We start from the raw sequence: 16,583 nt of genomic DNA on the forward strand, positions 1-16,583 counted from the left end.
AAGAAGGCACAGGAAGTGAAGAAAGGAATGATCTTTAAAAGTGACAAGAACTCCCATCTTCATACTACTGGAGGGGAGTGGGAGGAGGGCAGGGAAAGAACATAAATCATGTAACCTTGGAAAAATTCTCTTAATCAATTAAGTAAAATAAAAAAGAAGTATAAAAAAAAGAATCACAATAAAAACGAACCTTTCTTCTTGATCATGGGGGGAAATCTATTGTTTAAAAAGCTTTAATTAATGCATCATTTGCTTGTTCTGTGATTTTTTTTATTGAAGAAATAAAATGCATTCAATTTTTTGTTTAAAATATGATACATTTTGAGTAGATATATGCATAATTTATTGAAAAATAATTATACAACATAGGCTTTCACGTTTTAAACATTTATAAAAATAGACAGGTAAAGGAAAACAAAAAATGGTAATAAGGCTCTAAGTTTATTTACATCTTGAATAGTTAACAAGTGAACTATTTTAGTTTTACAGTTTATATATACAATATTCTCAAATTATACATTAATTAACATTTTTTAATTTAGCATAACCTTCACATGAACTTGCTGATAAATGTTGACCTCTCCACTGTACACCACTTAATAGAACTAAATAAATACTAGTGGAAAAATTTTTTTAAATAACTTAAAAGATCTTACTATTTACTAATTGCTGTGTTTCAAAAACTTCATAACTTTTCCATAAAAATTCTTGCTATGTCTTTTGATTGTTTTATCAATATTCCTTTAAAAAGGGTTCAGATTTAAGCTAAACATTTAAAGCCTGATTGAATTTATTCTTTCCCCATTAAAGGTATAGTCAGTCCCATAAAATGGACTTGTATAGTAATACAAGTGTACAGACTACATACATTTTGCAAGTATAGACTATACACCACACAGGTGGACTTTCACAATACAATAATTTCACTGGAAACACATTAACTTTATTCAAGTAACTTCATTTACCACTGAATAAAATTAAAATGAATTTGTCAAAGAGCACCTGACCATCAAGTAGGTTATTTAGCTACATTTCATCACTGTCATATTCCTCTATTGTGATCTCTTCTTCCTCCATGAATCCTTGAGCTGTAGCAGGCTGGGGCTGGCTGGCCGGTAGATCTGTTCCACTAGTCTGACTCGAAGGAAGAAATAATGATGTTTCTGCATCAGTCTCTGAAGTTTTGATTTTGTCCTTGTGCATAAGTATCTTTGTAGGTGGTGATCCTTCACGATTAGCCTCATCATCACTGTTAGAGTCTATCATTCCAGAATCCTTATCAGTTAGGGCTTCCATTTTCAATCTTCCAAAAAACCTCCTTAGGGGAAGCCTTCCAGCATCCTGGATAAAAGCAATCTGAGCTTGATTTCTCATTGGATTAGTTAGCATAGCCAGGTATGGCAAAAGCTGCGTTTGAAGACACAAAGGGGGTGAGCAGAAACTGGAAAAAAGTGACTTTGCTGCCAGGCAATTTTCATGATACTTTCTACTTATCAGAAACCACTGAGGTTTGTGCAGAGGTCGAAAACTTGCTCCTCCTCCTTGACAATAAGCAAAACCTCTGGATTTGTTGGAATGCATCACACCTCTTGTAGCTACAGATGCACTGTACTCCCCAAGAGTGGTCCTTGAATTCCAGTCACCATGGAGGATGTCAGCACAACTCATGTATTCACTGGCTCTCACAAGATCTTCTATTTCAGTGAAGAAATCTACATAGTTTTGGTGAAGGTATAAATTAAACAGCTCTCCAGGTATGTGTGCCTTTTCTACAACCTCCTCGGGTTCAACAAGTAACAGGTCCTGTTCATATTCTGACAAATGAGAAGGTAATCGAGGAAATTCCAATTCCGTTAGAGGTGTTCTTTTACAATATATCTTTCCCAAAGCTCTGAAAAGAAAGAGACAGGCATCTTTGCCACCAATTGCCTGAACTTCTTGGTTTTCCAAAGTACTATCAGGTCTCTTTCTCTGCCTTGCTTTTGACAACAAGACATCTGATTTTAATGAAGACATCCCTTTTTTCCTTGACCAAAAATTGGTCTCCTCAGAATTACCTTTAAAAGAAGAAAGCTGGAGACTGTTTATTGCACTTCTTATATCACCAGAACATCCTTTACAAAGCAACTCTAAAGTTCTGTGATTTTGAAGAAGCCCTATAGCCTATTTTGGACCTTAGTTTCCTCATCAGGTAAAATCAGGAAGTTGGATGAGGTGTTTGCTTTGAAATTATAGGATGCTATAGTAGTTTTAGTTAGTTTATATATGGCATGATACTCTTTGGGTTTAGAAATAAACTAGTAAGTCTGTATACTTACCACTATAGCTAATTAGGCTCCATTGGTGGTATACTTCCTGTTAACAATTATTCTGCAGATTTGCTCGTATAGCAAAATTCTTTTTTATTCAGAGGTCAAAGTAAGAACAATACCTGAAGTATTCCCCTCATTTACTTGGAGTTGATTTGGGGAGTAATTCAGTGAGTCTATATACTTAATAACACTATAGCTAACAAGCCCCAACTGGTATGCTTCTTATTAATTATCCAATAGACACAATGAGCCCTTTTAAAAGCAACATAAAAGGATATGATAAGAACAATAACTATAAATATCTCCCTTCATTGGAGGACACTTTTCCACCAATACATAAAACATCATGTTTGCCCTTCCTTTAGCTCTGTCCTTTCCTAAAAACACAGAAGAACGTCGGGGAGGGTTTTTTTTCTCTAACTAGATCATAGTGGATTAAAAAAATTATCCTGTGGATCAGATTTTGAAGCCTACCTTTCAGGTATCTGAGAGGAGGAATAGAGAAAGTGGAGATGTCCAATGACCGAACTGAGAAGTGATTTCTTCCTGAATAATTTTCATTGAGGATCAATATAAAATTGATGTAATTCACTTGTGTAGATAATCATTCCAGTTCTGGAAGTCAGGGAATTAACAATGGGCCGCTGATATATACTTTGGTCTTTGATCAATTTAGCAAACTATATTATTAGCAAAAATGGAGGCTTTTTTGCTTGTCATCTGTGGGCTTCTTAAAAACTTATGAAATGTTGGCACCATGTCTTAATGCAATTAATCATGATCCTACATTGAATATTGAGTAAAAAAGATACATGGGAAAGAAATTTAGAATGCAGTACCATCAACTGATCAAGTTATTACTATTATTTTCCAGGAACTACTATGTATATCATAACTATACTTTTATCATTCAGACCTCTGATCAGAATACAGGGCATGGAGTTACTCTAAAAGGTTAATGAATTAATCTTTAGATAGAATGATGAAGAAAATGTTCATCATTAGAATTTCAGGATATGAGAGGCTATTTACAAAGTCATATAAAAGAACCTTTGTTCTAGGATTGTGATGGCAAACCTATGGCACAGGTGCCAAAGATGGCATGCAGAGCACTCTCTGTGGGCATGTGGCCACACTGCCTCCCCAACCCTCCACCTAGAATTCATTACTAGAAAGGCAGAGGGACTCTGCTTGAAGAGCTCCTCTCTTCCCCCTCTCCACCTTGCCAGACAACAGTTTTGACATCACCTGCCCCTCTACCCAGCAACCTAATGGGAGAGCAAAGTGGGTAAGGTAGGAAGCCCATAGGAGGGAGAGCTGGAGAGGAGCAGAGAGCTCAGGCCACTTCTCTCCCTTTCTCAATACTCGCTGAGGACATTCCTCACTTTACCCACCCCTCTGCCCAGCAGCCCAACAAAGCACTTTATCCTTTCCCTGTGTGAGGCAAAGGGGGATGGGGCATACCTGGTACTTGGGAGAGGGGCATGGCACTTGGTCTGGGGGTGGGGTGGGGGCAGGGCCCTGCACTTTATCTCTTAGAGGTTCACCATCACTGTTCTAGGATAATGAATGACTCTGAACCTTTATGGAGAGAGAGAAAAAGAGAGAGAGAGAGAGAGAGAGAGAGAGAGAGAGAGAGAGAGAGAGAGAGAGAGAGCAGATTTCTGGGACAGCCCCACTGCTCATCAGCATAGAAGCTTCAACTTGTATTTTTTGACTTCTTTAGCCACTATGGTGGTACCTGGGCTAGAATCCCTATATCGGTGATCATCTTAGTGAGGAAAGCTGAATGACATTTGCTCTATTTCAGCTCAGAAATCTTGACCTCAAACATTGACCAGCCTCAGTCTCCCCAGCAGCAGGGGCTAGTAGAATGTACCATTGGCTTACTTTCCTCTTACTCATTGTGTCAGGATATCCATCTTAAAATAATTATGAGACAACCACCAGAAAAAGTGAATATTAAATAAAAAAAAAACACGGAAGCCCACCTTGATTTGTCTGGCACCAAAGATAATTTTATGGCCTCCAGCAATTCTTCTTGTAGCAGAAGAAAGTCTGGCACCATGAAGTTTTAGAGGAGCATAATGGGAGATGAAATAAAGGGCTTACCTAGCTTGCCAATCCACAGGATAAATGACTTCTTAGTTCCATACATAGAAATGGGCCAAATGTACGTGTACAGATGTAAAACGCTAGCATTCTGATAAAACCAACAATAATTAATTTACCATTGGAATGAACATACACATAAGATATTCATTTGGCATTTTCAAAGAAAACTAAGCAATAGAATTTGAATCTATAGGCCACATTCTTTCTTTAGATAATTGCAGTGTATTCAACAATGGACAAGGACTAAGGTGTAATAAAAACTCCTGGTAACTAGAACCTGTGTCACTGGAATTCCTCGTATTCCACTAAGCCCTACTGCAGCTCCTCTGGCAAGGGCTTAGTATTCTACTTTTAAAAAGAGAAAAACAGTACTTCATCAAAGATTAAGTTTAAATAAATAAACATTTAAGAAATAATAAAGTGCGAAATTGAGGTTAGGAGACTTTCCCTAAGGAGGAAATAATGCAGTGAATAGAAAACAAGACTTGTAGTCAGGAAACCTAGGTTCAAATTCTGCCTTGGAAACTTACTAGCTGTGGTACTTGGAATTTATGACCTTTAAGAGATTTAACTTTATCTTCTATAAAATGGGGATATTAATATCATCTATCTTATAAAGTTGTTTTGACTATCACTGTAGGTAACACGTGAAATATTTTACAAGCTCTAAAACACTACATAAATGTTGTTTGTTATTATTAAGCCTCCTATATCTACATCAATAAAAAAAGAATTCATATTAAGATAACCTTGAGGCACAAACAAAATTCTTACTCATAGACAAAGTATGCTTAGGACAATGTTCTTACTAAAGAAATGAAACAGGACTAATGTGTTTTCAAAAGAACTTCAGTTGTAAGACTTGCAACAAAAGTATACTGCTTAGTTCTCAAAGTTTCATAAACAAGATATGAGACTCTCTCAACATTGAGGAAAATCAAGGTTTTACTCTAAAAGGGAAAAAGTTGAAGCTAAAAACTAGCTCAAGGCCACTGAGACTTTGACTAGGAAGGACTAGGAAGGTACTTAGGGGCTGGGGAATAGTGAAGAGAAACAATTTCTTTACTCAACAGTCTGTCATTCTTTCTTCATACTCAGAGGACCAATGACATCACAATATTGAGATCAGATGTGCTCAGTTGTGTCTAATCAATTCAATATTAGCTCAGAAGACTGTTACACAGGACAGGCAAAAACAGTCCATTAGAATATTTGGAATGAAGATGTCTCTAGATTTGAGCATCTCACATTTCCTTTGTGCTACTGTGATTCTGCTTTCTTCCCAGAGCAAAATGTCTTCTTTGATGTGGCTGTGCCATGTTGGATGGTAACATGTCAGCATCTTCCATGACTCACAAGCAACACTAAAGTTCTTCAGAGAGATTTTGAGAGTGCCCTTATTATACCCATATGTCATAGTCTTTCATTTTCTGCAAGATATAAGGCTGCAGGGAGACAAAAGATGATGCCTGCAAGTGAGAAAGGGAGAGATATCACAGATCACAGGTAAGAAGAAGATGGGATAAAAGGGAGGCAAATGGCTTCTTCCACCTAGGAGAATAGGTATTGACAGGAATAAAGTTACAGCCTCCTTTTGGCTCCTTTTACAAACAGCACTACATCTCCTAACTCCAGGCATTTTATGCATAGACACATACATATACACAAGATACATTTGAAATAACTTCAGAATCTTTGGGGGGGGGAGACACTAAGATTAAGGAAGATCAGGAAAGAATTCCTAAAGAAGTTGATATTTGAAGAAAGTCATGGAAGCCAAGAGGGAAAGATGAGGAAGGAGAAAATTACAGCCATATTGGACAGTCAGTGAAAATGCCACTTAGGGCTCTCTATGAAGAAGGAGGGAAACTTTATTACAAATAGCTAAAAGCCATTGAATTAAGGCTATCAAGGTATAATGGAATCCAAAATAGTTCATTTAATATGCAATAGTGTTTTTCTTAGGAAAGAGAGATTTAGATAGGCTGGGAAATGAAAAATCTGTTTTATTACCTTTTAGAAGATCTATATGGATTTACTTTTTTCTTTTGTATTCATAAATCAGTGAATAGATTACATCTCTCTCAGGCTGTAATCTCTTTGAGTTCAGAGAATTACTCACTTTTGGCTTTGTGTATATATATTTCATATATACATACATGCACAGAAATTCATGTGCATGTATGTTTTTATTTGTATGTACATTATATTGTAATGTTCAGAATTTTAACTAATAGATAAAATTAGGTCATTTCTATGAGTTTATTATTAGGAATATGCAATAAAGGATCAGTCAGTCACTTGTGGTTTTGCCCAGAAAGACCCTGAAGTGGAATTTGTCAATCTCATACAATCTGTATCTTCCTTCTGATTGGCCGGGCAGTACATCATTTTGACCTCCCCTGCCAGTTCCAGTTGATGGATATTTTAATAAGAAGGTGGGCTTAGAGATCTTAACTCCTTCCTCATTACCTCATAGTAGGGAAGGGAAGGACTGTTCCTCAGATAAGTGGATCCCTATAGTTTCACTAAGCTAGGGCAATGTAGCTAACTGGCTCTTATCTAGTCCTTTAAGAAATGCAATGTCAGCTAGTTTACCAAACCAACCCAGCTTCCTTTAGCAGTCTTTGGCTAGAAAAAATATGAGTAGTCTCAATTATGTTTTCAAAGACTGTTTCTCATATTGTAGACCAAATCACTCCAAATCTAGATGGGATGTCTAGCAAGAACCAAAGGGTATGTGCTTGCAGATGCCTTGCAGAGGCTGGATTCTTGTTTATAGATAAAGAAAGAATAGCTGTCTCCACCCTGCTTTAACAAAAGACAAGGATCTGGGGACCTGAGAATAATTACTTTAACTTGAGAACTGAAATGCCTGCTCTGACCTTGAGATTTGGGGGTTGGAAAAAATGAATCAATTCACATAGAAGTTTTGCTAATAAATAATATAATCAACATTAATTTTTTCAATATCCATTATAGATACTATTATATTATGTATATATATATATATATGTGTGTGTATATATATGTATATAACACATGTGAATGTATATATTTGTTCTCATGTTGTCTCCCCCATTAGAGTGAGTTCCTTGAGAGCAGGGACTGTGTATTGCTTTTCTTCATTTCCCCAGCAATTAACACAGTTCCTGGCACAGAACAGGAATTTAATAATTATGTTGACTTCACTCCTTTTGTTGAGGAAGCAACTGAATTAATCAAAGAACATTTGTTGATTACCCACCATGTTTCAGGTACTATGCGAAGTTCCTAGTGTGTGAAGACAAAAGTGAGATATTCCTTAAACTCAAAGAAGTTATAATCTATGAGGGGAGATGCAACATGTTTACAGTTTTATGAATACAAAAGAAAGAGGAAAAAAGTTAATCTATACAGAATCATAAGAAAAAATATGAGGAACAAGATTTATAGATCTAACAAAAGAGATTTGTTAGTGATACTTCTAAATGGGCACTTATATCTCAGTCTCCCAAAGCATATGGCTCTTTCAAGGAGTGCTGAACCTCTTAATATTAGAGTATGTCTGATAATACTAACAATAAAATAATTAATATTATGAAGAACTTTAAGGTTTACAAAGTACTATACACATGTTATTTCACTGGTGCCATATGTTGACAACTGAGGAACAGAGGACATTGTAGAGATAGAATTCTTATCACAAAGGACAGACAAGATCAAATGAGATAATAACTTTAAATTGCTTACCACTGTGCCTGGCAAGGAGTGAATGTTCTATAAATGTTAGCTATCATCATCATCATCATCATCTTAGACTTCATCAAGAAAGTCATTGTCCTGGATAAAGAAAAGAATACTCATATTATGCTCTGTTTTTCTCAAACCACTTCTAGAGCGGTGAGTTCTTTTTAGGGAAAATTCATTTTAAAGAAGATAGAAACAAGTTGAAGTAAGTTCAGAGGGGGTTGAAGGGGTTTTTGAAGGGATTGGAGATTATGCCTCAAGAAGATCAATTAGAAAAAACTGAAGTAGTTTACCCAGGAGCAGAGACAACATTGGGATGATATAATAGCACTTTTGGTTAGTTGGGTGTCCTTAAATAAATAATTATAATTTAAATAGTTTAAATAAATAAAAATAGTTTAATCTGGAGTTTAGGTTCTCTGGATTCATAAAATCATGTCCTTATGTCATTCAGTAACCAGTACTTCACTAAAAAATAGAAAGTCTCTTCCTCACTCTTCCTGGTTCCAATAATTGATTCATATCTCCATTCCATTTACTAGCGAAGATCTTATTTGTCTTGTTTTTTTTTTTATCCTTTTAAAAGGAGAGCAGCAAAAAAAATGATTGCATAAAGTATGTGCCAAAAATAAGAGCAAAAGAATAAATGAATGGTTTTAGAGAAGATTGGGAAGACCTGTATGAATTGGTGAAGTGAGCAGAGTCAGAACAGTTTATTACAATAAAATTATAAAGAAAAAACTCTGAAAATCTTGAGAATTTGAGATCAATTCAATGACAAACTATAATTATAGAAAACCAAAAATGAATCATGCTACCCACCTCCTGAGAGAGAGGTGGATTTAAAATACAGTCTGAGTCATGTACTTTTAGAAACATCCAAAGAGTAAGTTTACTTTGCTTAATTATGCACATTTCTTTGGGGGTTCTATTTTTATTTTGTTATTTTTCCATGCTTACAGGGTCAGTTTTTAGGGAAGAAATGCTTGTTTTTGTTTTAAAAACAATTCAGTGGAAAAGCAGGATGAATTTACAACCTGTGATCCCTAAAAACAGGAGTTCTTAACCTTTGAGTCTGTACAGGTTTCAGAAGGTCAGTGAACTTGAATGGAGAAAACATTACATAACAATTTTTACTTGTATCTAACTAAAATTGAACACTTCTTAACTTAATTGAAAGAAATTATTTAAAACATTATTGTATGAAGAGGTCCATGGGCCTTCAACAAACTGCCAGAAGGATACATGACATAAAATATTAAGAAATCTTGACTTTTGAAAATAATTTCATTTCTCTAATCCACTCTTCCCATCATTCTTTTATCTCAGGAACTTTCTTGTCTGAATGGAATGAGCTAAGCCAGAATCAGTGGAAGAAAGAAGTAAGGAGGCATTCAAAAGGAACAGAGTTGTCAGATAATTTAATACACATCTACAGTGCCAAAATAGCTTATTATATGTGAAGAATTTTCCTGAAATATATTTACTCATTCTTCTGATTTATTTGTACCTAGAATCTAGTAAAGCAATATTGTGCAAAACATGAATAAACTACCAGTTCAGTCTTACAAATAGATATCCTACAATTACCTGCTCATCAAAATAATTGACCTTTTATCTCCCTTCAGGTACAGAAATATTGATATAAGTGAAGAGCAATCACATTCTCCATAAGTAACTTGTCCTAGCAAAAGGGTTGTTAATAAGATGGTTGAATACTAAAGATTTCCTTTAGCTTTTATTTCAGGAAGTCTTCTATGGTTCTGAGAAAAAACACAGTAAATGTATACATGTAGGACTATAATGACTTGCTAGTTGACATAGTACCTCACGAGTCAATTGTAGAAAAGAAATTGACTCAAGTTCTCTTTCAAATAAGTGTGGTTGAGAAGTCTTAAAGAGTTTCATTTTAGTTTTAGTTAATCTATTGCCATCTGCCTATATTTTGCTAACTCACTTGATTGCTTTCAAGCTTTCACATACATTTATCATTTACTAATATATATCAGCTCCATTTAGAGAGAGCTAATTCAACTAAATGCTGTGCAGATCTTGAATAGTAGCAGTAGAATTGAAAACTTTCAAGGACTGAAATATAGATTACCCTGGGCTATGGCAGCAAAAACAAAACCAGGATGTAAAATGCTAGATGTATAAATTTTATCGTCCTTCCAAAATGTCAGCCATCCCATTGGATTATTTAAAAGCATTTGCAAAGGAAGGAGAAAGTTGTCTATAAGCAAGTTCTGCCTGAAAGCATATTAATATCTTTCCCAGTCTCCCCTCCATTCATAATAGACAGTGAGGGTTTTGGAACCACCTATTTAAGTGAGAACTTAGTTGCTATAGTGTGGGACTAGTTCTTCATAACAAAGTCTACTTCTCAATAATCAAGTGAGTTATTGGTAAAGGTCTTGGCATAGTATTTAGCACATACTAGATGTTATCAAGAAATGTGGGTGATCTTGGGATCTATTCAGTTAAAGGAAGGAATAAAGGTGAGGTAGGTATTGGGAGGAGGAACAAAAGGGATGGCTGAGTTTAGGGAAGGAACGGACAAGGTGGTATTTTGGATGGTAAAGGAATGGGTGAGGTGTTCAGGAGAGACAGACTTAATAGACTCTTACTTAATAAATGCTTATTCCTTTCCCCACGACTTTTCTCTTCTCACAGTGGTCTGACCATTTTCTATGCCTCCAACAACCTCTGATAATTCAAAGATACAACCCAACATCATCTCTCTCGTAACCCTCAGGGGGTACTCATTCTCTCAGGGCCTCAGGGATAAAACAACATATTATATCTTTCTGTAGTGATAGTTTAAGGCATTCCTCAAGAGGAAAAACCATAAACTAAAACATTTTCAAATGAAGAATTTGAAATCTTAAGCAATGTAATTATGAGCCTTCTCGAAAGTCAGAGTCCATGTTTCTGCACAAATATCATTGCTATAGAACAATATGGACTTGTCACTCTATAAAGTGTATACTTTATATATCTACTTAGAGAATTTAGGATAGGGAGAGAAGAAAGGGAATCTTATGCCAATGTGAAACTTCTTCCTGCTATTGGGCAAAACTTATCTAAAAATGACAATAGCTGTCATTTATAAAAATGTATTAAGATTTTAAAAGACACACTATTCAATACATGTACCTGTATAAATATACATATATAATTGCATTTGAATATCACAAAAAATCAGCACTTACTAGAAGTCAGGTGCAATTATTAAACCTTTTTTTACAAATGGGAAAAATGGGACTCAGAGAGGTTAAAATACTTGCCTAGGACCACACAGCTAGTGTGAGTCAAACCTAGGTCTTTTGCCTCTTTGTCTATCATGGCATGTGGTCTCTAGCCAAATTATTTTTGGATAGGGTTAGTTGATAATTAATGAGAAACACTGGACTCTATATATGGCTGGTTAATAATAATAATTTGATAATTTTTAATTTTGTTATTTATTATTTTAACATTATTGGTTAATTACTTTGTTATTACTCATTAAAGTTTTTATCAAATACTTAGATGTCATTTTGTTGGATCTTTATAACAAGCTTATAAGGGAAATTCTATTATTTTAACCATTTAAAAGATAAGTTTAACTGTGGCTAAGAAAAATTAAGTGACTTGCCCAGTATCACACAGCTAAGAAATTTCTGAGGTAGGATTTGAAATCTGGTTTTCCTCATTGCAAGACCAAGATTCTTCCCATTTGACCACCTAGCTGTGAACTTAGTTGTTCAGGCTTTTATGTGTCAAAAACCTTGCCTCCTTTCAACCATGTCCTGTGATGATAGGGTTTTGTCAACAGTTCTTTACCTGGTTTTGTTGACTGTCCAGATTTTATGATTTATGGCTGTGATGCCCACTGAAACATAGCAAGCTTTATTATATCCTGATGCTATGCCTGAGATTCTGAGGACCAGGTTTCTCTGCTAAATACTACATTTTATGTCAGTTATGCTATTCTTTTCAAGCTAATGCTGCATAAAAGTGTCATGGAGTTTTCTGAACTCTGAACCTTTGAAACTGAACTGGTAAGATCTTTGAGAACTCAAGAGGCCAGCCAAATCAAACAGTCTCAAGGAAAAGGAATTGTGACTAAGTCTGATTTCTGTACTTATATTCAATCAGCTTAATTGTTTTAACTGGGCTTACAGATTACAAAGCCAGGTGTTGCAGTCCCCATAGCCAGCTTTGCAATCAACCAATAACTTTGAGAAAATCCATGAATAACAAAGTAGGTATTAATCTTACTCAGCTGTCACTTTGAATGAAAAAGACCCTGATCCAGATACAGTTACTTGCTTTGCACCACTAAATGGACTACAGTATTTATTAGGGCAGTTCAACCACAATAAGAATGGTGGCTCCCAAACAACCTGAAGTACCATACTACCTAAGTCAATCACGATGAGAATCAGGATGACAGAAGAATAAATGGAATTGTTCAAAGAAATATTGTAGCACAAATGTCAATCAGTCAATAAGAATTTATCACATACCTTTTATAAGTCCCTTGTGAGCTGGGAATACAAAAATGAAATGGTCCTGGTCACTGATGGACTTATGTTCAATTGTAATGAATATAAATATAGATAAATTAAAGAGAATTTGGGTGGGGAGAAGACAATAGAAGTTAGGGAAGATCAGGAAAGGTCTCACTTAGGAGCTGACACTTCCTTAGAGCTTTGAAGAAAACTAACAATTTTAAGATGTACAAGTGAAAGAGGAACACATGGATGGAATCTTGCATATATATGGAAAAGCAAAAAGGCCAGTTTGAGTGGACACAAAGAGTATGTGCTTAAAAGGGAATAGTAAATGATAAGCCTGAAAACCTAGGTTGGAGTCTAGTTTTAAAGATTTTAAATGCCCATATCAACCATTAAATTTTTTTTTTAGAATTATGCCTATGAAATGTATTGATTTTTAGAAAGACTGACTACTTTGTTATTCCTGACTAGGGTGAGAGCAGGAAAACTGAGCCTTAAGTATATATTTATATAAAAATATCATTGGAAAATGTTCCTAGCATAGAGATAGGCAGCTAGATGACACAATGGATAGCATGGTGGCTTTGGAGTCAGAAATATTCATCAATTTGAGTTCGAATCTGGCCTCAAGCATTTAGTAATTATATGATCTCAGAAAAGTCCCTTAGCTCTTTTAGATTCAGTTTCCTCATCTATAAAATGAGCTAGAGAAGAAAATGGAAAACACCTCCAGAATCTTTGGTGAGAAAACCCCAAATGGTGTCATGTAGACTTGGATACAAATGAAATGACTGAACAACAACCACAAAGAATTTAAAATCTAGAGCTTTGCTATATTCATTTGTAACTTTCATAAAGTCATTTGAGGTTCAGATTCTTCATCTCTAAAACAGTGGGGATTGGTCTAGATCAGTGATGGACAAACTATGGCCCAAGGACCAGATGCGGCCCTCTGAAATGTTCTATTCGGCCACACGACATTATTCCTAATCTGACAAATTCAATGAGTAGGATACAATACAATGAAACTTCGAAAGAGTTGCATTAGAAACAGGCTCACAGATGACTATTTCCTTTCCTTTGACCCCCTCTTTAAAAAGTTTGCCCATCACTGATCTAGATGATTGCTAAATTGCCTTTGGAACAGTGGCTAAAATATGATGCTTAGATTAAAAAAAAACACCTGAATTCAAGATACTTGCTAGCTCTATGACACTATCACTTCACTTCTCTGTCTGTTTCTTCACTTGTAAAATGGGAGAATTACCTTTTATGGTATCAGAATTCATTTTTGTCTCTCAGCCTATTATTCTATGACTACTAGTTGGGAAGTGTATGATGTGCTCATTGTCATTTCAGCAATTGGATTAGAGGAGTACTTTGACTTACTTTGGCTCAGATGGAGAACATTGATAATTTCCATTTAGCCTAATTTTATTCTGGAAAAGGGCAGAAGAGCTTAATGGGCTTAGGTATTATGATTACCATATAATGACTGTTTGACTGAAAGGGGCCATCAACTGAGGCGATATGTCATGACTTGGATTAATGAAGACAGCAATACTTGCTTCCACATACTTGCCACATCAGTAGAAAGTTTCTATCTGAACAATATACTTGGAAAATAGGTCCTGAACTATTTTAATGAATCTAGACCAGATTCATTTGAATTATAAAAGAAAAAATCCAAATTTTAGGAATCCTCTTGATCTTAACATCATGCTAAAATGAAGCTTCATGTAATTGCAATGGACAGAGTATTAATTGCATTAGATCAAATAGTCTACTTTTACTAGTCGGTCTAATTAGCATGGTAATCAATATTAATGCTGACTTTATCCTTTAAAATAACCTAAGCCTTATTTTTAGGGCTAATTAGTGCTAATGTTCTAGAAGCAGTTGCTAATTATTGGTGCTCAATAAATATCCAGTTGTTATTAGGGCCATTGGAATAATAACAATGAAATAAACAAAGCAATTACTGGACAGATGAAGGAATAAGGAAAGAAAGAATTCTCCCTAGAAAGGAGGTACAAAGTAAAGGATAGAGAATAGAGTCCTGTTCTGGTGAAATGCAAAAAGGAGATACAACTTTCTTTTTATTATTTTGATTCAAATGGGTAATTTTATTGTTATAGGAATTCCCAGTGTGGAAATATCCCCTCCTGACTGAGACTGGTAACTTGACTGTAACTCATAGTCTCAAAGAATGGGAAGGCTGAGTTCAATGGAGCCTCAAGGACATGTAGCTAGCATCTATCAAAAGCAAGGTTTGAACGCAGCTCTTACTCTGAGGCTAGTCCTTAAATTCAAAATATTCAAAATGGAACTCACTCACTTTCCCTCTAAAACTTTCTACACATCTATCTTCCCTGTTTCTGCAGAAGGTATTACCTTCACTTAGGCTTAACAACTACAGGCAATCCTCAACTCATAATCTCTCATCCCTCCCTCCTTCCCTCAACCCTCCCATATTCAAGCTGTTGCCAAGATCTACAGATTTCACCTTTGCAGCATCTCTCAAATGACACTCACTTCTTTCCTCTGCTATCTCAGTACTGCCACTATTCTAGTGCAGGCCCTCATCACTTCATGCCGGGGCTGTTGCAACAGCTTGACAAAGGCTTTGGGTGCCTCAAATCTCTTCCAATCCATCCTCTTTTCAGCCAGTAAAGAGATTTTCCTAAAGTGGAGGAATGATCATATCATCTCCCTAACCAATAAACTCTAGTGGCTCCCTATCCCTTCCAGTACCAAATAATGAAAAATATACTTTTTAGTATTCAAAGTCCTTCCTAACCTAGCCCCTTTCTGCATTTCCAGGCTTCTTACACCTTATACCTCTCGATATATGCTTTGATCCAGTATTACTGGCCTTGTGCTGGTCCACAAACAAGATTCTCCAATCTTTCAGCTGCAGGCAATTTTCTCAGGCTGTCTGCCTTAAGTTGAAAATGATCTCCCTCTTCATCTCTGCTTACTCCTTTTTGGGTTTCCTTGAAGTCCCAATAAAAATTTCATTTTCTAAAGGAAGACGTACTCAAAACCATCTTAATATTAGTGACTTCCCTGTGCTAATTATTTCCTCTTTCACCAGTGTGGGTGCTCAGCATTTTCATATATATTTGTCTGCATGTAGTCTTTTTTTTTTTTAAGATGCTTTATTTTACCAATTATATGTAATAACAATTTTCCACATACATTTTCTGAAGTTATATGATCCAAATAGTCTCCTTCCCTTCCTTCCCTCCCCCTTCCTGGATATGATAAGCAATTTGATCCAGGTTATATGTATTTTATCATGCAAAACACATTTCCATATTGTTAATTTTTTTAACATTTATTAATAATCATTTTTAACATGGTTACATGTTTCATGCTCCTATTTTCCCCTTCACCCCCCGCACTCCCCCCACCCATGGCCGACGCACTTTTCCACTGGTTTTGTCATGTGTCCTTGATCAAGACCAATTTCCCAATTGTTGGTGGTTGCATTGGTGTGGTAGTTTCGAGTCCACACCCTCAATCATGTCCGCCCCGACCCATGCATTCAAGCAGTTGCTTTTCTTATATGTTTCCTCTCCTGAAGTCCTTCCTCTGAATGTGGGTAGCATCTTTACCATAAATCCCTCAGAATTGTCCTGGGTCATTGCATTGCTGCTGGTACAGAGGTCCATTACATTCAATTTTACCACAGTATATCAGTCTCTGTGTACAATGTTCTTTTGGCTCTGCTCCTTTCGCTCTGCATCAGATCCCGGAGGTCTCTCCAGTTCGCCTGGAACTCCTCCAGTTTATTATTCCTTTTAGCACAATAGTATTCCATCACCCGCATATACCACAGTTTGTTCAGCCATTCCCCAATTGAAGGACATATCCTCCTTTTCCAGTTTTTTGCCACCACAAAAAGCGCAGCTATAAATAT

The 16,583-nt window shown here is 35.9% G+C and overlaps 1 protein-coding gene across 1 annotated transcript in view; it reads right to left on the reverse strand.

The window, feature by feature from the left end:
- Positions 1-655: 655 nt before the first annotated feature.
- LOC123250331 (cell cycle checkpoint protein RAD17-like) overlaps positions 656-16,583 on the reverse strand; it is a 38,293-nt gene continuing 22,365 nt past the window's right edge. Inside the window, exon 2 of the mRNA XM_044679355.1 lies at positions 656-2,163. Within this exon, the coding sequence (XP_044535290.1) occupies positions 1,027-2,163 (1,137 nt within the window). The 3' untranslated portion in view covers positions 656-1,026. The remainder of the gene's footprint in view (positions 2,164-16,583) is intronic.

The sequence above is a fragment of the Gracilinanus agilis genome, chromosome 1 (genome assembly GCF_016433145.1).
Source record: "Gracilinanus agilis isolate LMUSP501 chromosome 1, AgileGrace, whole genome shotgun sequence".
In the NCBI taxonomy this organism is placed as follows: Eukaryota; Metazoa; Chordata; class Mammalia; order Didelphimorphia; family Didelphidae; genus Gracilinanus; species Gracilinanus agilis.